This window comes from Rutilus rutilus (assembly GCF_951802725.1).
Source record: "Rutilus rutilus genome assembly, chromosome: 19".
NCBI classification, from domain to species: Eukaryota; Metazoa; Chordata; class Actinopteri; order Cypriniformes; family Leuciscidae; genus Rutilus; species Rutilus rutilus.
In genome coordinates this window covers 25,529,105-25,553,377 of record NC_140232.1, presented here as the reverse complement: position 1 = coordinate 25,553,377, position 24,273 = coordinate 25,529,105, and the positions used below count along the sequence as shown (strand labels likewise).

Below are 24,273 nucleotides of genomic sequence, written 5' to 3'. Positions count from 1 at the left end.
GACACTTTAAATGCCCTGAAAAAGTCATCTTATACTGATTATAATATTTTTTCGTTTTTAGCTGTAGATCAAAATGAATAAATTATTGTTGTTAAAGGATTCAAGTACTGTATTTTTTTCAAGGAAAATTAACATATCCATTTCCTGTATTTCCTCTGTATATCTTACAGAGCTGACGTCTCCACTATCAGGTAGGCTACCAGAGGCAAGCTAAATTAAGGCTTGTGACAAGTGAGAACTGGCTGGCTGCCCAGGAGCTCAGAGAAAATGTTGACTTATCAATCTCAAATAACTTTGCTATGATCTAAAATCCTGATCTGTGTCAGAGATCCCAAATAGAAATATGACATGTAGTTATTCCACTGTGTATTTATACAGTGGCAATAGCTGGAGTCTTGAATGTGCTCTCAAGACCTCATAAATATGGACTTGGTCTGGATCTCAGTAACTTTTTTTTCCTGATCTTGGCCCCTAAGCTTGTTAGCATTACATACAATTAGTCTTGGCTTGTGGAAAAGAGGTCTTCATGTCCTCTTTTGATTTGATTTTGGTCAAAGATTAATTTTTCAGTGATTTTGCATGGTAACACTTTGCAATAAGGTTCCATTTGTTAACATTAATATTAAATATGAATCTAAGTTAATGTTAATTTCTACATTAACTAATAAATTATTAAGATCAAATAATATCTAATAATAACTATTATCGTTAACTAATGGGACCTTACTTTAAACTGTTTGTTTTTCAGTGTAATTTTTAGAATGTCATATGCAGGACTATTTATATCAGTTAAATAGCAATCGGTGCATAAATTAGTTGCCTTGGGTCTATCCAGAGGGAAGGTTTAGCTCTGTTTATTATTATGACACTAAATCATATTTTTAGCTGAGCTGCAGTAAATGACTCCCTCATCTGGTGAACTCTAGGAAATTCATCTCAAGCTTTCAAGCTTTGGGTTGATCTTTATTATCAAACTGGTATCAATGTTAAACAAATTTAACATAGTAAATATAAATATCTTTACTGATTTTTATAAAGTAAACGTAAGAATAACTTTTATATTGTTAGCAATATTTTAAAATGAACATTTATCTGGACTGAAGGAACTCATTTTTACTTGATTATCCTCACATCATTTAAAAAAAACACAAAACATTTTAAACTGCGAGTATCAAATGAAACTGCAGGCTTTTGAGGAACGTTCATTTGTATCTCTCAGTCATCATTGTGTTGCATTGCATTATATGTTTTCCCCCCGAAATAAAAAAATACAACGCTTTGATCATAAAACATTCAAATAACTATCATGTATAGGAAATATTTTTGGGAGACAAAGTGACAAGCGATATTTATATGCATTATATGTAAATAATCTACTAAAGATCTCACTGAGAATTTTATCCTACCTTTTGGCCGTATAAATATCACCAAACTGCATATTTTTGCTCAGGTTGGGCCTCTGAATAAAATTGAGGGTTTTTACCTCCTCAAAAATCCTGATGTAGGCTAAGGCCTATAAAATATAATAGGCTGCTCAACAAAAACACATATGCAATATTTTTTTTATTTTTACAAATATTTTGTCTAAAGGTTGAATAAACTGTTCCATTAAAACATATATATATATATATATTGTCTGACTATTTCATTTGTCGGGCTTTGCATGGTTAAAGAGTAGCTAGCTACACAATAATGTTGTAAGTTTCCACAGGCTCATCTTCACAGACACAGTAATGAAAGAACTTGAGATAGCTACTTTTGTACTGTGTTATGGCAAAGTAAAGCTTCTCTTTTCTCTTCCCCCAGCCCGACAGAGGGCATGGATGTGCCATATATCGTTACACGAGAAACCTCCAACCGGAACGACAGAGGAAGAGAAATAGGCGTAAGTGAAGACGACAATTTTATTGCGACTGTGCTAACCACCTAGTTCCTTGTAGAAACCCGGTGAATCGTTGTCATTTCCTATCACTTCTGCAGTCCTGTGACACACCCCATGTGAAAGGCCTTGTTTGGATGGTCAATGGCCGTAAGGCTCCGGCGCACGGTATGTTGTCGCACATATACTGTTATCAGAACGGCGAGCAGCCAGCCGTCGTTTGTACTGCACCGAAACTGACAGCAAGTGTTCGTATAAATTCCTGCTTGGGTTTTTTACGATGTCAGCAAGCTTTTGGCAGGTATAGCGCGCAGGATTAATTAAACGTCAGTCAGATAAGCACGCGGGAGCGGCGCGCGCTGCGTTTCCGTTTTTTCTCCCTGTGGCTAAATACCGGACGGCTAGCGGCTATGCTAAAGCTAACGGTTAATGAACAACCACAGTTTTTTTTTTCCCGTTTCCCTTTCTCATCCCGGTGATAAGTACGTGCAAGCGAAAAGATAATGTAAATCGTGATATGCATATGTTGAAGAGTAATGCGGAAACTTTTGTTTTTATAACGAGACTGAGTTTATCCCATTAATTGAAGCTTTCTATCTTTGTCGTCATGCAAAAATAGCGTTGAGTTGTAGCACTTAAACGGATTTGGCGGTGGCTTGTCGTAATTTCACCGCGATCAAGAGGCAACAGACACGGGTATCCTGCAGAACTGTCACTGGTTGACTGTAATAATAGTTACTTTTGGTGACAGATTGTGCTTTAATGGACGCTTAGACAGGCCAGCTAGCAGGAGGCAGTGCTGAAATCAACCTGTGCTTGGTTCGTGTTATGATGTTCATGAGTTCTCTTGTCGGTTTCAGTTCTTCATGAAGTTGTTGTCTTTAATCTAATCTTAAATGTTGGTGTTCTGTTTTATTTTTACTGGTGACTTAACTGCTATTGCATTCAAATATATTGTTTATGTACTTAGTGTTTCTATTTGGGACTAATTTCAGATTTGCACCTCATTTAAATGAGCTTGTGTTCAGTTTAATAAGGTGTTAACAGTGCTGCAATTATGCCTATGGCAGTTAGCAACACCTGTCATATGCGTGTGTTTGTGTGTGGTTGTATGAGGTCGAGCGGAAGAGGGTTGTGTATGTGAACCTCTGTTCATGTCTCAGATTTCAGGTCGTTGTCGTTGGTGAGGTCGCTAAACTCAAAACAAGCCATTCTAATACGCCGCGACACACAAGAGTAGCTTCATAAGCCTTTTAGCTTTGAATTTACGTCTGATTCACCTGCGATGTACCAAATAAGCGTCTTTTGTTCTGATAAATAGGAGTTTTAACGTGTCGGTATTAAAGCTCTGTTCTTGTCCTGTTGAGCGACATGTTTACACTGCGGCAGCCGTCTGAGGCCGTCGTCTGGTGCACAAGCTACCTTAACAGGTCTAAATAGAACAGTTTATTGAACCTTTAATATTGCTTACATGTTTTCTTGTTTTGTCATTTTTGGCTTATAGCTCGTATAGTATGATATATAATAGAGCTAATGGGTTTTACACTAGAGGAGGTGGAAAAAAAATTCTTCAGAGGCCCAAAGTGAGAAAAAATATGTCATTTGGTACAGATATTATTTAGATGGCCAAGAAGTAATATGAAATTCTGATTGCTTGTTATGTAAATCATTGATTCTTATTTATCTACATTAAATGCATATGTACATATCAGTTGTCACTCTATATTTCCTAATGTTTTAGTAAGATGATATTTAAATGCTTAGCTTATAAACAAAGCTCTGTAGTTTTAATTATGGTGGAAAACAGTGAGATGTGAAAAAAAATTCTTAAAGTCTGGTGAATCATATTTGGACTTAAATTTGAACACATCGATTTTGACAATCTATTAATGGATTAATGGAGCAGTTGATGGACCCCATTGATTTCCATAGTATAGTAAGTCAGTGGGGTCCATCAACTGTTTGATTACCCATATTCTTTAAAATATCTTCTTTTGTGTTCAGCAGAAGAAAGAAATTCATACAGGTTTGGAACAACTTGAGGGTGAGTAAATGGTTACAGAATTTTTCATTTTCATTTTTGGGTGAACTATTGCTTTAAGTGATTGCCATATTCCCTATATTCACTGTAAAGTCAAGCTTCTAAGCTTAAAAATGACACCTGTTTCTGTTGATTAAGCAAGTGGTTGTCAACATGATAACTTGGTGGCGCCCCCAGCTTTGGATTTAAGAAGCTAAGGTTAACAATTAATCGATTGTTAATTTTTTACTACAGTCGATTATGGGAATTTACGTAAATTGGCACCCCTAATGTAGAAGATTGTATACAACTTTTTCTTTTTCTTCCAGCAGTTTTGGTCATTTAGAGGCCTTAGAATTATATCAAATATGATACAATAGGCTTTATAGTGTGGGATAGTTCACCCTAAAATAAAAAATGATCATTTACTCACACATTGTTCCAAAACCTGTAGGACTTACTTTATTCAGTGGAACATGAAAAGAGAAGTTAGGCAGAATGTATAATGCATTTTTTTCCCAATGCTATGAAAGTGAGTAATGGTTTCTCTTTGTTTCAAACACCCCAAGGTAGTTTGTTGGCTGTGCTTGTGAGTGGTCAAACTCAATCTGTGTTGTTGTTCATGTGTTGTCAGGGGATGAGAGGAGAGCAGGTGCTGCGCTCCTGGCTGCGGACTCAGTGACTCTCTCTTTGGGCTCAGGATGGCGCAGGGAGGGCCTCAGTTGGACTATCACATACTGCAGGACCTCAAGCAGCGCTTCCCAGAGATTCCAGAGAAGGTAGTGTCTCAGTGCCTTCTTCAGGTGAGAACCGGCTGCCACAATATAAACGGAATGGAAATGGGGGGGGGGTTAGAATGTATATATGGCCTGCTCTTGGATTTTGAGTCATTTTGACCCAGAAACCCATTTGAATGAAATAATAATATGTGACCCTGGACCACAAAACCAGTCACATGGGTACATTTTTTGGAATTGAGATTTATACATCATCTGAAAGCTGAATGAATATGCTTTACATTGATGTATGGTTTGTTAGGATAGGACAATATTTGGCCGAGATACAGATACGGGTGCAAAATAATCGAAACATTGAGAAAATCGCCTTTAAAGTTGTCCTTTTTTTTTTTTTTTTTGGTGCTCAAGAAACATTTTCTTATCATTTTTGAAATCAATTGCACTGGTTAATATTTTTGAGGAAACTGTGATACCTTTATAACAGCATTTATTTGAAAATATTCAAAACCGATAGAAAATATAAGAAAATATAATCTTTTGTACCGTTATAAATGTCTGTACTGTTGTTTTAATTTAATGTGTCCTTGCTGAATAAAAAAAAAAAAATGGTAATGTATGTACACCTAAAGCTAATGATGTGCAATGAGCATAAAGATTTATTAGTGATAATTGTTGCTGTGTCATTCTGGCTGTCAAAGTGGTGTCAGGTGCAAGAACGCTTACCTCACTGTCTTCCATTTCCTCTTCAGAACAACAATAACCTGGACCTCTGCTGCCATCTGCTGGCTCAGGAGAGTAATAGATACCTGTATGAGGAGTACCACAGTACAGACGATTTGCACTTAAACCGGAACCACATGCTGCGTATTAGCGTGGGTTACCCTGCTCCCGAGGGACCTAAAAACAATGCAGGCGGCCGAGCTTTGGTCCACAGTTCCAGCGACGGGCACATCGAGCATCCTCGAAGTGGTTTCCCTGAGCCCCTCTCTGCACCCGCCACCATGGCGCCATCACCCGTCTTCAACCCCTTCTACATTAACGATCAAGGACGCATCCCCACCCCTCCGCCCAGCATCCAGGGCATGTCTCCCACATACCACCCCGTCCCACGTTACATGACTCCCATAACGGTTACCCTCTCCCAGAACATCCCCTCTGCCCCACAAGCACTGCAAATCCCCCCTGGTGTCTATTGTAACAGTGGGAACACCGTGTACATGCGTCCCTCACCTTCTCAAAGTCCTCAGCCTACTCCCTGGTCCACATCCGGGACTTCCATATACCAGCAGTCTCCTTATGCTACTCCGACGTACCAGTCTCCATACAGCTCTCCCCAACATCAGGTGCAGCAGCCGCCCCAGGTGTTTCTTCCCATAAGTCCCCCCACCCTCCCTGGGCTGTCCTACCAGCAGTCGGCACCTGTTTCCCACAGGCCTTTTATATCCTCCAAAGGCCCTATGAAGAACCAGATAGAGATCACACTGGAGGGACAACGACCACGGAGCAATTCCCCTGTACATGCTCCACAGGGAACGCTCTATATGGCCAACAGCCCTTCCCCGAGCTCCCCATCCCGGGCCATCAATATGACCGGAGCCTCTATTCATCAAGGAATGTATGTCCACCAGGGTGTGGCAAGGCCCCGGCCCGCATCCTCTCCTCAGCCTGCCACCTCTGCCTTCATCAAGATCAAAGTGTCTCCTGGACAAGTACAGCGTTCATCAAGCTCTCCACCAGTTGAGACCGAATCCCTCCTCAACATAGTGGACCAGGGCGAGCGCCATGGAGCCCCTCCTCCGATCCTGCCCATTTCTGCGCTGCCAGGGAACATCTCCAGCCAGATCAACCGCATGCCTAGACGATCAAGCTCCGGTTCGGATGACTATGCATATACTCAAGGTATGGATATAAATATTATTACGTTTTTAAAAATACAAATGTTGAAGAAAAGTAATACTTTTATTCAGCAAGGATGCATTCAATTGATAAAAAGTGACAGTAAAGACATTTATAATCTTACAAAAGTTTCCATTTCAAATAAATGCTGTTCTTTTGAACTTTCTGTTCAAAGAATTCTGAAAAAAACTCCCACAGTATCCTCAAATATATTAAGCAGAACTACTGTTTTCAACATTTATAATAAGGAATGTTTCTTGAGCACCAAATCAGAATATCAAAATATTTCTGAAGGATCATCTAACACTGGAATTCACAGGAATATATTACACTTTAACTCGACGACTCGACGCCTGTGAAGAGACGACTCAACGCTGGCGATATGTTATGCCCTAAATGAATACATGATTAACTAACTGTATTTTTCTATGTACATTTCTGAAATGTACTTTCTGTAAAGCTGCTTTGAGACAATTTGTATCGTGAAAAGCGCTATACAAATAAATTTGAATTTAATTGAATTAAAAAATATTAAAACAGAAAATATTTCATAATATTACTGTTCTTTCGTAAAATGTGGAATTCCTCCTTCAGACCATACTGTCAATCATTAGGCTTATGTATTTAACAAGTGGTAAGAAGAATGGGAAACGTATACAAACAACAAATTGCATGAATTCCATCCCAAAATCCCCAGCAGACTTTTAATCTCCTTATCAAGTGGTGTTCACATTCACTAGATGTCACATGGTCATACAAGATTTACTCATGCATTTTTGCTCAAAGGCAAGACCCGTCTTGCCATTTAAAATATTTTATTGGACTGTCCCACTTTTAAGACAACATTTTTATGTAATAAGCTCACTTAAGGACTTGTTTAGTGAGATTTTACTAGAAAAGGTTTTAGAAATTTTATCCAATGTTAATGTAAAACATCTTGTATAATACTAACAGCTGTTTTGTTTGGTTTTTATTTCTATTGTATTTTTGAAACTCTGTTTTTGCCATTAAGAGAGAGCCTCAGATACTGACATGGCATTAAAAAAGTATACTACTTCTACTGTTTTTTGTATTTTTAATCAATCAAATGCAGCCTTGGTGAGCATAAGAGACTTCTTTCAAAAACATTTCAAAGTCTTACTATCCCCAAACTTTTAAATGGTAGTGCATGTATATGTGTGTGTATATATGTGAATATAAATATAAAATAAATGTAATAAATTATTTTTTTCCTTTATTTAGGGTGGCGTATTTATGGCTGGCTCTTTCAAGGAGTCAAGGAACACATTTTAAAGGGGTCATGAATTGAGAAATCAAATTTTCCTTGATCTTTTGACAAATGAGGTCATTGAACTATTAAAAATATCCTGTAAGTTTCAGAACTCAAATCTTCCTCTTTAGTACAAAAACAGATTTTTAGAATCCAGGATGGCAAAATTACTCGTTTCGGATTTTGTCATATTACGTCATAGTGCGACGACAGAGAAGAAAATCAACGCCTACATCATTGCCTCTTTAGCCCCACCGATTTGCATATGTCATGTAGTAGTTAATACGAGAGAGACACAAAAACAGGATTACTCACTCCAGCAAAAAAATGATAGAGAAGCCTCTGAGGATTAAATTTTGCCGTGGAAGTTGTGGAAAAACAGTCTTTGCATGGTCACGATCCTGGATCAACATTTTGTTCCTGGAACAACATTCCTGCCTGAAAATGTAGTCCTATCCCTACCCTTAACTTATCCCTAAAATAAGAGGGAGGTAATAGGTGAATAACACTGATGTAGAAGCACCTACACCTGGTTGTAGGCTTAAACTTGATATAAACTGTAAACTTCCCTCAAATCTGATTGGTTGATTGGAATGTTGTTCCAACATGTTGTACTTGGTGACAACATACATCTTGGCATTGCCTTCCTTGTGGTCCTAACAATAAGAAAGCATGGATGCATTTTATTTTTAACGAAGTTTCAGACCACGTCAGTAAGACACTGTTCGTTTGTTTGCTTCATTTTACCTCGGATTCGTTTTTAAACAAGACACCATTCGGCACAGGCTTTTCAGAGAGACTGAAAATAAAAGATGATGCAGTGACGACTATATCCAACTGCAATGTCGCAACACACTGTGTGAGTAACAATGTTTTTACCATGTGTCACTATTGCTTTGTCTGTTACAGATCATTTGATATGTACTAAGTATTTATACTGTAGCGCCGCAATCAAACTGTAATAGTTGTGATTTGCTGTTCTTTCCTTTGCTTTGGCATTTATGGGGTTAATGCGTTGGATTATCTGATATGGAAGATGGCACATAGAGTAAGTTGCTTTTGTTATTGTTTTGGTCAAAGCCATTCGCTGTAATCCTGAATTAAAGCTTCAGTGAGCGACATCTTCTGTTTTGTCATCTGGAAGACATTACAACAGGTTTCATTTTATTTAAAGGGCACCTATTATGCCCCTTTTCACAAGATGTAAAATAAGTCTCTGATGTCCCCAGAGTGTGTATGTTAAGTTTTAGCTCAAAATACCCAACAGATATTTTTTCACAGCATGTTTCAATTGTCATTTTTTGGGGCTCAGAAAAACGTGCCGTTTTAGTGTGTATCCCTTTAAATGCAAATTAACTGCTGCTGCACGGCCCAGGGGGCGGAGCCTCACGAGCTCAGGACAATCTCATCTGATAATATCAAAACAGAAACTCTCAGTAGTGGTGTTCATTTCGACTCGGAGTCGGACAATAATGCCCACAGAGCCAGAGAATATATGCTGTATGGAGATAGAACAGGAATAGTTTAGTTTAATTACGGTTATTTGTCATCTGCTTTTATCCACTATTAAAACAAGCCTGCTGTAGCAGACCCCGTCCGAATGATGACCAAAATATACTGATGAGTTCAATTAAGTTTCTTGTACCTCACACAAAAGATGAAGCCTTAGTTTTACTCCAGAAAATCACTGTAAGAGCCGAATAAACACAGTATATAAGTGCGCATTAAAGTCTTATCCATAAATTCTCTCTCTCTCCCTTTCATTATCATGGAACATACACAAAGAAATACACAAAACACTCGTTAGAACTAACAGTAAACAAATATATACACACCTTTTCAGTGGGTACTTAATCAACTGGTAAACTGTATATCTACGACTGGATGAGCTGTCATAAAGTGCGCGCTCTCACTTTCATTTTTGCCGTGATCAGTAACGTTAGGCCTGTCGCTCCGGAGACTGTAAGCTGAATCACGAACAGTACAGATCCATCCTCGAGTAACAACCAGAGTAAATGAAGACTGCTTCATGTAAATGAACGAAGTTCATTCTTACATCCAACAACAAAACACCTCAATCGCTTAGGAGACATTCTTGTCTACAGTTGCTCCAGCGTGGAAACAATGGCGAACTGTGTCCAGCTCACTCAGGGCGGGTCTATGCTCAAACTGCAGTGTCAATCAACAGTTGTGGGAGGGGCCTGTGCAAAGTGACGTCACATTTCCCCGAATCTGAGAACAGCTCGTTCTGAGACGGTGCTTATGATTTATGGGGATTTAAAAAAAAGCACTTGGTGGATTTTTATCATTATAGGGTGGTTGTGTACACACACTGCCAACACACATTCATGTTCAAACACCATGTAAAAGTGAATTTTGCATAATAGGTGCCCTTTAAAACACGACACTGCAAATGACAATGCATACGTTTTCACTTTATCAAAGGATGAACGATGAATGGGTGTAAGAACGACAAACAATGGTACATTCAGTTCGTCATAATTTCGTTAACACAAAACACCATAAAAAATAATTGATCATTTGTCAATTATATCTGTGGTAACTTCAAGTATTTTACTTGCCACAACCAAGACTCATGTGTAGCATGTGACTCATAAAGCATGTGTAATACACACAAATGTTTCACATTGTTGGCAAAGGTTATGAGATATTTTCGAACAATTGCCCAATCATAACAGTGGGCGTTTACTTCGGAGTCTTGAATGCGGCACAACTATCAAAACATAGTGTTTGAAAGAGAGGGTCAAAAACAGGATAGAAAATAGAATCTAAATAAGAATATATATAAAAATTTTTTTATAATAATCTTGATAACATCATAAGTGGACCTCATAGAACATTACATTTAAAGAAAAATTCAGTTCATGACCCCTTTAACTATTCTAAGAAACAAAGTAATGTTAAAACTGATATATGTGTATATATATATATATATATGTATATGTGTATATATATATATATATATATAGTAGTAATTTTATAAAAAATTATAATAAAGTATATATAGTTTCTAAAGGAAGAACTAACTACTGGATATTAGAGGGATTGTAAGGTTTGTTACATCAAATCTCTGAAAGTTCTTGAGTCATTGGGGGCTCTTTCCTGTAAAAGTGGTCAGTTTCTGTCCAGAATAAGCTGTTTTTGCATCTGTTTATCATGTGTATGTGGGGAAGTGTTGTTCAGTCTTGTAGCCTTGTGTCTAATGCTGTATGTCTCCTTAGCGCTGCTTTTGCACCAGCGTGCTCGGATGGAGCGTCTGATGAAAGAGCTCAAGCTGGAGCGGCAGAAACTGGATCAGTTGAAGGCGGAAGTAAATGAAATGGAATTTGACGCCCTGCAGAGACGCTTCAGACGGGTGAACAGCACTAGCCTGATCCCTCGGGTAAGAGACAAAAAACAGGCTTTTAGAGCATGTGACTGCATCTTTTTCAAGAGGTGCTGAACGAACACACCCACTTGTTTTACATCGCTAATAAAGGATGAATGAATCCTCATCAAATTCTCCAAATGAGCCTTGCATAAAAGCATACATACCTAGAATCTACATGCAGAACGTGGAAATACGATGAGGTGGAAATGAATCACATCTGCTCATTCAGTTCTAGCTCATTCTGCATGCTTCGCCGACTGAATGAATTTTTTCTCATAGGTTAAACTGCTGTACATAATGTACCCATCCAGTACAAGCGTCATCTCGTTCTTTGGAGTTTAACAGGCTTCAGTAAAGTGTGTGACAACGATAAATTGCTTTTATGTGTGTGGTTAATATGAAAAATTCATGTACTTTGTGTGTGCGTTTGCTAGCCCGAGGATATGACCAAAATTCGGTCACAAAACAGACAGCTTCAGATTGACATTGATTGCACCTTGAAGGAGACAGACCTGCTGCAGTCCAGAGGTAAAAATAGCATGAATGTAGTCATCTTTATGACATTCAATGTGAAATGAACACTCGCACTGCATTATTTCATGTGATTGCACTCAACTTCAAATTGTGCTGATAACCATTTGCTTCATCCATATCTCTCTTTTTTTTTCCTTTTTTTTTTTTTTAGGCAAGTTTGACGTGAGAACCCAGAACAACTTTTATGATAATATTCAACCTGGCCCTGTTGTACCTCCAAGAGGTGGGAATTCAATCAATTCTGCATCAGTTTATTTATTTTTTTGATGTTGCATCTTTTAACATTTCATTATTTCATTTTGTGGTTATTCTTTACAATAAGGTTCAGTTAGCTAATATTAGTTAATGCATTTGGTATCAAGAGCATGCAGTGAAAAATACTTTTAAAGCGAATCTTCTAACGTTACTCTGAAATGTTTATATCTTCAGACTCAGAATTATGTGTTTCTACGATGACACTATTAATGAGAAAATGAAATCATGTAATTTAATAACTTAGTGTATTTAGCAGGACACGGTAGCTACATAAAACTTTTGTATGTCTTTCATTTTCTTGCATAAAGACAAGTAAAGAAACTATTAAACACAGGTATTATGAAATAACTGCAAAACTACAATTTACTGCTAAAGTAGCTGCCATTTTGAACGTTTTTATATGATGTTGCAGTGGTCACTTGGTATGAGTCGAAGCTCTCCAAAAATCTCTTTTTATAAGTCGGAATCTCATAGTTAAGATAATTCCAACGAGGAGTGGATGCACCTTAGTCTTAATGAGTTAAAATAGTATATTAACCCAGATTAATTGATACTTTAAATTGTGATCATTGTTAGTACTTAAAGGGATAGTACACCCAAAAATGAAAATTATCCCATGATTTACTCCCCCTCAAGCCATCCTAGGTGTATATGACTATCTTCTTTCAGACAAACACAATCGGAGTTCTATAAAAAAAAAATTACTCTTCCAAGCTTTATAATGGTAGTGAATGGCAGTCCTGATTTTGTCAAAAAGTGCATTCATCCGTCATAAAAGTAATCCATACCACTCCAGGGGGTTAATAAAGGCCTTCTGAAGCAAAGCGATGGGTTTTTGTTAGATATTTAAAACTTTATCAACTAAAATAACTAGCTTCCGGCAGACGGCTGGACGCAAGTCGACTTATGTCAAAAGAGTAACCCCTTACGCAATGTATGACGTAGCATGAAGGAGTAGCGTAAGCTTCGACGCCTCTCGCGGTTCAAACTAATAGGGCTGGGCAACAAACTCAAGCTCTTCTCTTATATCGAAATTCTAATTTGTGTGTTTTGTTTTGCTCTATCCTTTGCGCTTCCGCGTTCGTCAATACGTCATGCGTCGGGTCAGAGGTCATTCTTTCGTCACGGCTGCCTGTCGGAAGCTAGTTATTTTAGTTTATAAAGTTTTAAATATGAATATTTTTCTTAAACGCATCGCCTTTATTAACCCCCCAGATCTGTGTGGAGCACTTTTATGATGGACGGATGCACTTTTTTTTCCATCCACTGCCATTATAAAGCTTGGAAGAGCAAAGATATGTTTTAATATAACTCCGATTGTATTCGTCTGAAAGAAGAAAGTCATATACACCTAGGATGGCTTGAGTAAATCGTGGGGTAATTTTCATTTTTTGGATGAACTATACCTTTATTACCTTATCCATTAACAAATAATTTTGCTATGCTAGAAAAGATCCTGTAGAGTTGTGCCCGAAGCCTAAATCTGAATTCAGAAAGGCACGAGAATTGACTCTACGGGCTCCCTAAAGGGACATGGTTAGGGTTGCTTTGGTTGTTGGTTACATTACAGTACATCATATTTCACTTATCACGTGAAGATGGTAAGGAGAGATGACTGATAGGACGATGTTGGATGATTTGGTGCACAAGAGATCCTGAGCATCATTGACATATCTTTTCTTGTAAAATGTGTGGTCTGTACCGCTGCTCCCTATACAGAGTACACGTGATAGCAAATTCAAAAGTGTTTTCAATACCCCGCATATCGCAAAAGCATTGAAATATATTTTTTCCTCCAATCTAATTTTTTTCTCCATCACCATGTCACCTTTAGGGCAGGGTTCCTCAAATCCAGTCCTGGAGGGCCACTGCCCTGCAGAGTTTAGTTCCAACCCTAATCAAATGAGCAATCTAGTCAAGGTCTGCAGTTACTAGAAAATTGCAGGTAAGTGAGTTCAATCATGGTTTTAGCTAAACTCTGCAGGACAGTGGCCCTCCAGGGATGCATTTGAGGAACCCTTCTTCAGGGGCTCTGTAGAACGCGTCATTTACTTTCCGAACATAGTATTCGGCTTCGGGCACATCCCTAATATCCTAGGTAGGTTTTTCACTAAAATATCTCATGGAATTTGTAGACTAACCTCCCTTGAGCTAAAATTAGCCCTTTGCTCTCTGAATATCCTGTCGGATTTGTCCTGACCTCTGACTACACCAGTGGAGTGGAGGCTATTAGATTGCTTGTTATGATATAGTGTTTCTTGCACCCTCGTTCTATTTTCATCACTCTTTTGTTGCTATGCGGGGCCAGTGGCCCAAATTGTCAGTGGGTGTGGCAGAATGCTAGAATGCTTTCTCAAGTCCTTAAATTTAGCTCACAGCAGCAATAAATAAGTGCTTGTATGCTGTTTCATAATGTTTTGTCTCCTCTGATTAGTCAAGCCTCCGGTCGTGCAGAGGGACGAGGATTTTGAGGGCGCTCAGTGGAACTGTGAAAGCTGCACTTTTCTTAACCACCCAGCGTTGCACCGCTGCGAACAGTGCGAGATGCCGCGCAACACTTGAGCCGGCTTTACCGCGACCCTTCACGACAGGCCATGAACCTCACTCTTACTGCTAATCTTCTGTTCCGTCATGCAGCGTTCAAGTCCCGCCTATCATTTGACGATTTCTGTCCCTTGTGCCCTCAGCTTCACCCAGCAATAACTGAGCCGTACCCCACAGAAGAAGAGACAACTACTCTAGTGAAATATTATCCAATCAGACCCACCCTGTTACCTCTTGAGGAGCTTCCTGCACTTGTATTTACTTTTTTTCTACTGAACGTTGCTTTAAAAGAGGAAGTAGGGTGACTTGACATAACAGAGACAAGCAAAAGGGATTGATTGATTGATTGATTGATTGATTGATTGATCGATTGATTCGCACTGGAGTGGACCGAGAAGGTGTGGTTTAAGAGAGGGCGGAGCTCACATGTTGCAGAGGTGTGGTTTACCAAGCTACCATTCCAAGCAGAATAAGACTGCTGAGTTTACACGAAAAAGCCCAAACAATCCTGTGCACAGGGCTTCTCTCACAAAACATTCAATGAATTGAGATAAACAGGGGCTGAATAATTTTAATGTAGACTTTACACTGTATGTGCTCACTATGAGCTCTTCTCGTGAATGAAGAACACTACAAGACCTGCATATGAACCTATACCTGGTACTTTTATGCATATTATGCCACACTGTATTCTGTGTTTAAGATGTTGATTTCTTGTGCAAATGCCTCCAGTTGCTGTACTTAATAAAGGATCTGATTCTATGTTACTATATGCTGATGTCGAGATATCTCGGCTGTAAAACCATGAACATAACCACATTTTTCTTTTCATCCGTTTATTCGGTTAGTATATAAATTAGTACAGTATGTCACAACTGCATTCTGGACTGAAAAATCCCAAAAGAAAGCATGCAATCACTCAAACACGCACTCAAATGATACATGCCCCCCTCATTCAAACATCAACATGTGCACAACAGACTGACAGTGCTAAGAAATAACCCTTAACTACCTGTATGGATACTTATGCAAAAGATGACTAATAACCACTCTTCAGATACCAGTCAAAAACTAGTCTATTTGCAAGGCTTAGTTACACCACAAGACCTAGGTTTTCTACAATGCAAAGTATCTTCTACCAAATCCCTTATAAACTGAGGGTGAGATATGTGGAAATATGTTTTCAGATGTGCACAAAGTAACCACTTGATGATAATTCATGTGCTATGTACATGATCTGTGCTTAAAATGACATAAGTCTTGGTTAGCATTTCATCTATGGATAAAGGTGTGGTCACGTTTAGAATTGTTTGGTAAATTTTCACATTTTAAAGTCATTTTCATGTTTGAAATAAAGTCATTTAGGATGCAATCAGGAATTTTGCTTGAGGCAAAAGATTTCCCCATGCAGATTTTGCAATGGGTTCAAATAATCCATGTAAAACTTGCTTTTGAATACCATAAATTTGCCTATTTTGAAAGTGACTGCACAAAGTGTAAGGACTTTATGACCAGTTTATACTTGTATTATACTTTAATACTAGTTTATACAGTATTATACTATACTGATATTATATTATATACAGTATACCTATATTATACTGATAACTTCAGTTTGGCTGATTAGTACTTTACTGTACTAATATCTTTCTTTTTTTCCAAATTGCACGATTTCTCAATTTTATGTTCTTGGATGCATTCCAAGCAGTTTATTTTGCCTTTAAACCGTCTATCTTTCAAGTCTCAAAATGAATGCGTAGTTTAATTCTGTCAGATTTGAAGGCTTGTTTCAGATCCCACCACAGATGGAGGTTTCTCCACAGATTACATCACAGACTGGCAGTATTCCTGTGAACATAGGTTGACAGGAATGTCTGATGCTCATGTGACGATCAGAAGTGTTAGAATAGCACGAGGAGAGAGAGGGAGAAGACAGGCGGGAAAAGAATGAGAGTTTGATGAAGAGGTTTAATTGAATGATGGAGTAATCGGAGGAAAAAAAGAATGCATGTACGTATCTAACAGCTCGGCATTGCCCTGCATTTTGAGGGTCTGTGTGTTTGCGACAAGAGCAGGTTCCGAACAAGCGTTCAGTGCATGAGCTGCTATCACAACAGTGAAGAGGACATAGAAGTGCATTGTGGGTGTCGTAGCATGTTTAGTAGTAATCTTCGTAGTTCTTAGGGTTCAGGCAGTAGAGAATGGCTCCTCCGAAGGAGAAGATGGTGGCTCCCCAGGCCAGACCGTAGCCCCAGTTAAACTCGTGGTATATTCTCAAACTGATGGTCTCGATGAATTTGATGGGATACAGCACCAGACAGCAGGCCTGTAGGACCACTGTGAGAAACAGAGAAGCGCAGGCAATGAAATTCGCAATCATCAAAGAGACAAAAGTAGGTTAAGAACATTAAAAGTCTTCTAAATCCTCAATGGGCTTTATTCCTTGATAAGTTCCTCTACAAAGTGAGCAAGAGCCAACTTCAAAGCCATGTAAAAATCTTCTTAAAAGAGAAGTGAAAATGTCTGTTTTAGATATACCTTACATCTTTTCCCTGTGATGCGTTCATATCGAGAACGACTGATTACTGAGGCAGCTGTGTGTTGTGGCTTGGGAAAAAAAACAGTTTGGATGCAAATAATGCATTCTGCTGTTTCCTGGTCCATTAGCCGCAGCAATTGCGTCTTACATGAACCCTAATTTAATGTGCGTGGAGAACAGAAATGGGAAGCCAACTTGTTAATGTCTTAAACATAAGTGTGTGTGTGCCATTTCACCTGCAGCAAAGAGCATAACTGCGACCGGTCGGTAGAAGCGTCTCCTGGAGCGAATGCAGACGGACACCAGAGCCACCAGGAAGGAAAGGAGGATAAGGAAAGCTCCACCCAACAACAAAGCCAATGTGGCAATCTGCCAGTCTGCATTAAATCAATACATAAAAACACAAATAGTAGATCAGTTTCATATCGCATTACATTGCATGCATTATATTCATATTATATAAACATTATATCCAATGAAAGTAAATTATCATGGGATATACACGTCATTTAAACGCTAAAGAAACCTTCAAGTTTAATAAAAAAAAAAATTGGTCTGTTTCTCAAAGAAAGATAATGAATGGCATCAGAAGACTTAAAATATCAACCACTTTTATGGTGTCCTTTTTGAAGCTTTACATTTTCTGTCTTCACACTGTAATTGCATGGGAAACGGTGACTAACATAGTCTTCAGAATTTCTCTGAATTAGTTTGGAATGACAAGGTCGAGAAAAAAAAGAAATGACATAAGACATCCATCTAGCGCATGTTTACATAGAAAAAAATGTGTTTTGTGTGAATGGCCCCTTGAACGGTTCTTTTTACAGAGCCTCTAAACATGCTGAAAAGTCAATACACACATGCCTACAGAATGGCTCACTTGGAACACTTGCATCTTGGGTTTGCGTAACTGAAAGAATGAACCTCTGCGGGCAGCAGAGAGCTTATCGACAATTCTGGTGGGCTAAATGGGGCATCACGTAATGTATTCCTCCCTCCTTTTCTCTCTCCTTCAGCCCATCTTGTTTCTGCTTTTCATTCAAGCACTCAGCTAGAGTAGGGCCCAGAAATAGCGCTGAATCCTCCATGGAACGCAGGAGTGAGGAGGGGGCAAGGAGAAAGAGTCAGAGAGGAGGTGCCTGAAACAGTATGCCTGCTTCCATATCTGACGCCATGAGAGTAAATGTGTGGAATCTCACATGCACTTTAGGACAACTCCTGAGGAATCTCATTAGTTACGCAAAAGGGAAACGCATTATAAGTAGACAATCTCTGAGGAGTGACTTGCAAAGTTTCTTTAGTTACGTGGGCTGAGGGAGTTTTTTTCTTCTTCAAACAGTCATTCAATTATTTATAACTCAATATGAATTTTTTTTCAAATGAGTTAGTACTAAGTAACTTACATTTTAGAGACATTATTGACAATTACTTTTAATTTTTGCTCCGTCAACTAAAATAGATCCAAACAAAGCCACACTCTCAAGCAACACTGAATGATTCAGTGTTTTTGTATGAATCAGTTAAGCAAATGATTCTAAGACTCGCTTGTAAGGACAGTCACTTGTTCATCGCATACGCACTTCAGAATCTCACTGGAAGAAGTAGGTCATCTGGGTACTCTTTGCCTACTCTTTTATGAGTACTGTGAATTCGGACATGCTTCTTTTGTCACATACTGTTTTTCGCCTACTATAGTAGGGAACTATGCAATTTCGAATGCAGCAGTGTTTAGGACTGAGTTGGCTGAGTGAATAATTCAATGACTCATTCATAAAGGCAGTCAGTTGTTTTGAATTATGAATGAATCAGTAGACAAATTGATTGAGTGGGCGATTCACTGATTCGCTCAAAGATATTTGTTTTCAATCATGAATGTTTTTGAACAAATCGGGTGAATGAATGGTTCATTGACTCATAAAGTCAGCAACTAGCATATCAATGTAACTTACAGAAAGGCTCACTTAAAACTTTTTTTTTTTTTTTTTTACAGCATGCTTTGTTGATTTTTATTTAGCTTTTCAATATGGGGAATGGAGAAAATAACTGTTAAACAACAAAAAAGAACAAGAAGTATGTTTTATCAGTGCTACCTTACATCTAAAAAAAATTAATTCATTTTCTATTATTCAAGTGCAAGCAAACAATCTATTGGAACACTATGCATCATAAATAAAATCATTGTCACAGAGTGTTTGCACAGTTACACAAGAACATTACAGCAACCATTACTCATTAACTATGTAAAACGTATGATGTTTTAGGTTTGAAATTCCTCTAAAACCTGACCAATGTCTTATTTTACTTTATAAAGAGGCCAACAACAGCACACTATTGCATTCTGACTCTGCCATGCATTATGATTATTTATGTATTATGTTTACAAATACGTTTGTGAAGAATTGTTTTGAGAAGTTAGAGAAATTGCTGAAATTATATACTATATATACACTCACCTAAAGGATTATTAGGAACACCATATACTAATACTGTGTTTGACCCCCTTTCGCCTTCAGAACTGCCTTAATTCTACGTGGCATTGATTCAACAAGGTGCTGAAAGCATTCTTTAGAAATGTTGGCCCATATTGATAGGATAGCATCTTGCAGTTGATGGAGATTTGTGGGATGTACATCCAGGGCACGAAGCTCCCGTTCCACCACATCCCAAAGATGTTCTATTGGGTTGAGATCTGGTGACTGTGGGGGCCATTTTAGTACAGTGAACTCATTGTCATGTTCAAGAAACCAATTTTTTAAATGATTCGAGCTTTGTGACATGGTGCATTATCCTGCTGGAAGTAGCCATCAGAGGATGGGTAAATGGTGGTCATAAAGGGATGGACGTGGTCAGAAACAATGCTCAGGTAGGCCGTGGCATTTAAACGATGCCCAATTGGCACTAAGGGGCCTAAAGTGTGCCAAGAAAACATCCCCCACACCATTACACCACCACCACCAGCCTGCACAGTGGTAACAAGGCATGATGGATCCATGTTCTCATTCTGTTTACGCCAAATTCTGACTCTACCATCTGAATGTCTCAACAGAAATAGAGACTCATCAGACCAGGCAACATTTTTCCAGTCTTCAACTGTCCAATTTTGGTGAGCTCGTGCAAATTGTAGCCTCTTTTTCCTATTTGTAGTGGAGATGAGTGGTACCCGGTGGGGTCTTCTGCTGTTGTAGCCCATCCGCCTCAAGGTTGTGCGTGTTGTGGCTTCACAAATGCTTTGCTGCATACCTCGGTTGTAACGAGTGGTTATTTCAGTCAAAGTTGCTCTTCTATCAGCTTGAATCAGTCGGCCCATTCTCCTCTGACCTCTAGCATCAACAAGGCATTTTCGCCCATAGGACTGCCGCATACTGGATGTTTTTCTTTTCACACCATTCTTTGTAAACCCTAGAAATGGTTGTGCGTGAAAATCCCAGTAACTGAGCAGATTGTGAAATACTCAGACCGGCCCGTCTGGCACCAACAACCATGCCACGCTAAAAATGGCTTAAATCACCTTTCTTTCCCATTCTGACATTCAGTTTGGAGTTCAGGAGATTGTCTTGACCAGGACCACACCCCTAAATGCATTGAAGCAACTGCCATGTGATTGGTTGATTAGATAATTGCATTAATGAGAAATTGAACAGGTGTTCCTAATAATCCTTTAGGTGAGTGTATATACATAGCCTACATACACACACACACACACACACACACACATACACATTCAAACAAAGACTATGATGATGTTTTTGTTTAGTTATCATGTGATAAATGACTCAATTACGGAACCTGAGAAAGGCAACATTTCATAAGACCTCAATGGCTGTTTAAATGAAACCATAAAAGCACTGGATCCTGTCACAGGGTTTTGTTATTACACAGTGATATCTGTAAATAGACACATTTTCATCAGCTTGGGGAAATGATCTATAATTTTCTCTGCTGGAAAATAATCATTTCTAGCACTAAATCATGATTTTCAGAGATGGCTGAGAGCTGCTCTGGGCTACTTCAGCTCCATTCCACCGTACTATTGTTTCATAAACAAACCATTTGACCAAATACGGTTTATGATTTGGCATAATGTGTAATAAATATGTCTGTCACCGCAGGAAGTTGGAGAGAGATGTATGAAAACAGAGCTGCTGACCTTCGCTTCCATATAAAAACAAAACTGTAACTGCTCGACCTCCGACCTCTCTGGATAGCCACCAAAAGCCTGGGAATCATCAACAAGAGTGTCTATCCCCCATCTGAGAAAAAGATTTCGACTTTATGTAACCTTGAGGTCTACGTCTGAGGGGTCTCCGGCAGAATAGAGCTTATCCAAAACCCCCTGCAGGACTACAGATGGAAATGAGGATACGAGATAAAAATCAAAACATTCATTACTATAATCTGTTTTCAGCAACCAAGTGCCCCTTGGCAAGTTCTTTCAATCTGATACCGTGATGAGGGTAAAAAAAAAAAAGAAGTCCAATGTCATAGATGAGAAACTGAATTCCGTCAATAAGACACAAAGTCTCCACATTCCTCGCCATTCGCAGACAGGGAGAGATATTGGTGTATAGTGCGAGCCACAGACTCTACATCGAACCGCTGCCTCTTCTCCAGTCGAGCATAACATCCGCACAAAAAGACTCTCACACACTTTCGCCACATTCCTGTTGTTTGCGATTATCTCTCCCCGAGAGCTTTCACAACCTCGGATTTCTGGTGCATGTGTGCATGTAAAAGGGAGTTCGTTTATGTTAACATATCTATGTTGTTAAATTGACAGAGATAAACTAAAAAAGGATGCGCTGGACTCAATGAAAGGTTAGGAAGCAAATATGCTGGTTCATAGAAGACTGCGGAGTCCGCCGGTAATTGCACAGCTAATGAGATTTAGTTTAATGCACAGTGCATGACACAGAGAAAACACAGAGGAAATGGAGTGACTGATTACAGAAAGCCCAAAATCAATAATGCGTTGCAGAGGAAAGCCATTCACCCAGGCCGCTCCTTTGGTATTTTGACTGGCGCTTCATGACTTTATATGGAGTCAAACTGTGCTTTTTAAAAATGACGGGACAGGGTCCAGAGCCAAACAAGTTGTCACTGCAAAGCAGACCTAAAATAACATCTTAAATCTTAACTGCTTTTTGCTTTCCGAAACTATACTATGAAAAAAATGTGAATAACTCTACACGAACATATGAAATGGATACTGCCCCCAAACTGCAGTTTATTCGCTAACAAACCTTCACGCATGCCAGAAGGGAAGTTTCTTTTTCAGTGCAAAATGACATTTCTAGAATGCAGCACTTGTTTCCTTGGTAACTAATCTGTCCACATTAGGGCCTCTAGGGAGCTCTCCTCTCAAACTTAACCTCACTCCTTGGCCGGTGAGGAGACATTAACAAAGGCTCATTTTGTAGACAACAAAAGCAGAATGAAACCCCAGCTGGACCACCGATTCCATCACACATTCCCACATCATCCAAAAGCCTTTCCACCAAACAAGCTGTGAATAAAATGCAGTGTGCTATTAAATGTTAAGGATCAATATCAATTAATTAATGAAGCCTTCTTCACAAACATTGCTCTAATGAATTAATCCTGGCTTGCTGTCGGCTGGAGAGTCTTTTTTGATAAAACAGGACGCATTCAAGGTTGTTTCCCCTAGCCTCAAGTTGTTTTCCTTTAAACGAAGACTTATTTTTAATTACTAAATAATTAAACAGTGACTATCTTTTTAAACTTCCTATCTATATTTGATACTTATTCATTGCATACTAGTAGCAACTATTAGAAATCAACTATTCATTTCTGACTAGTATTTATTGCAGTTGTTCCTGGTAGGCTACTATAAAGTAAGAAAAAAGCAATTCAGACACAAAATGTAACGAGGAACAACTGGAATAGATACTTGTGTTACAGTATGGGCTCTTAAAAATACGTATAGGCTAAGCTGAAATAGATACAAGTACCATTAATGCATTTAAAGGAGTAAACATTAAAACGACTTGCATATCTGTTTTAACCTGACTAAGAAGAGATTTAAAAATATATTTTCTATACTTTTTCTGTTTTCTCGGTATTTTATAAGAGCTGGTTTAGCGTGAGCTGAACAATGAGTGATAATGATGCGCTAGGGAGCGACGGGACCCTTTTGTTATCTCATAAATCAAATATGAGCCTCCAGGGCCATGATGCAGAGCTCACTAAAGTTAAAAAGACTGAACACTTTTTTTCCCCTTTATTTTCCTGCATCTTAAATTATGTATCTGCAGCTCATCCTGTCAGAACAATGTTTATTGCAAAGTTGCAAAAGTAGCGGGTCTCACTCACCGGTCCCCAGCGTGCTGCTGCACCGCCAGGTCGCGGAGGCAGCGGGTTTCCAGCAAGACTCCCACAGGGACAGGTGGTACTGGTCATCCGCGGTGACCCACGCCGGACTCAGCACGGCCCCGACATCCAGGCACAGCGCGAGGAAAATACACACCAGACCCACCAACTTCAGGGGCGTCAACGCCGACACGCGCACTTCCTCCGCTCCGCTCACGGATGAGGCCATGTCTGCTGGATCCGCGGCGATGAGGAGTGATGTTGCGCTGCGTCGCGGAGAACCCAGGAACGATGATCCCAGACAATGTCTTTGGATCCGTATTCGCGATCAGTGTTTTGAAGATTGTGGAGCAGTTGCGCGAGAGGGACGCCGTAACAGCTGCCCTCGCGCTCCTGTGAACGCGACTGCACTGCACATTATTGAAAAATCTCGGCTGCACCTGCAGGGTCCTAGTGCCTAGGATTGGCCCGTGCCTCGTCTGAACGATTCGTTTACAAACCGAAATTAAACGGCCCGTGCAGTTTTTGAGTCAACAATTCACTTTTCTTGTAAAATGTGTACCATAATAATGTGTAAAATGTGCCAATAATCTTTGTTTTATTTACCAATTCTAAAAACTTTTTTTTTTTTTTTTTTTGAATGTGGCTTCTCTAGGCTAGCGAACATATTTTGATGAAATATGTAGGCTAAATATTTTCCCTTTCCCACAAAACGTTTGGATAGCATCCATCACATGCAATCCAACGCTCAAGTAGGTCTATGTGGCAAAGAATCCTGCAGCAGTCAGTGTTTTAATATGCTCTAAATTAATTGTTGAGAAAGTTGTTTCATTATCTTTTTTAAAAGACACATTACTCATTGTGCGTGTTTGTGAGAGCAC

At 39.1% G+C, this 24,273-nt stretch overlaps 2 protein-coding genes across 2 annotated transcripts; one reads left to right on the top strand and one right to left on the bottom strand.

Moving 5' to 3' along the window:
- Positions 1 to 1,859: 1,859 nt before the first annotated feature.
- On the top strand, positions 1,860 to 15,293 carry tab3 (TGF-beta activated kinase 1 (MAP3K7) binding protein 3). Its single transcript, XM_084388914.1, has 7 exons — positions 1,860 to 2,047; positions 4,534 to 4,702; positions 5,386 to 6,535; positions 11,045 to 11,205; positions 11,628 to 11,721; positions 11,879 to 11,950; positions 14,417 to 15,293. Exons 2-7 carry the CDS (start codon positions 4,601 to 4,603, stop codon positions 14,542 to 14,544), a joined length of 1,707 nt encoding a protein of 568 aa, XP_084245040.1. The 5' UTR covers positions 1,860 to 2,047; positions 4,534 to 4,600; the 3' UTR covers positions 14,545 to 15,293.
- Positions 15,294 to 15,355: 62 nt separating this feature from the next.
- tmem47 (transmembrane protein 47) lies at positions 15,356 to 23,861 on the bottom strand. The gene is made up of 3 exons (XM_084388930.1): positions 23,396 to 23,861; positions 17,302 to 17,442; positions 15,356 to 16,863 (listed from the first exon to the last, which is right to left on the bottom strand). The coding sequence occupies exons 1-3, from the start codon at positions 23,619 to 23,621 to the stop codon at positions 16,685 to 16,687; spliced, it is 546 nt and encodes a 181-aa protein (XP_084245056.1). The 5' UTR covers positions 23,622 to 23,861; the 3' UTR covers positions 15,356 to 16,684.
- Positions 23,862 to 24,273: the final 412 nt, after the last annotated feature.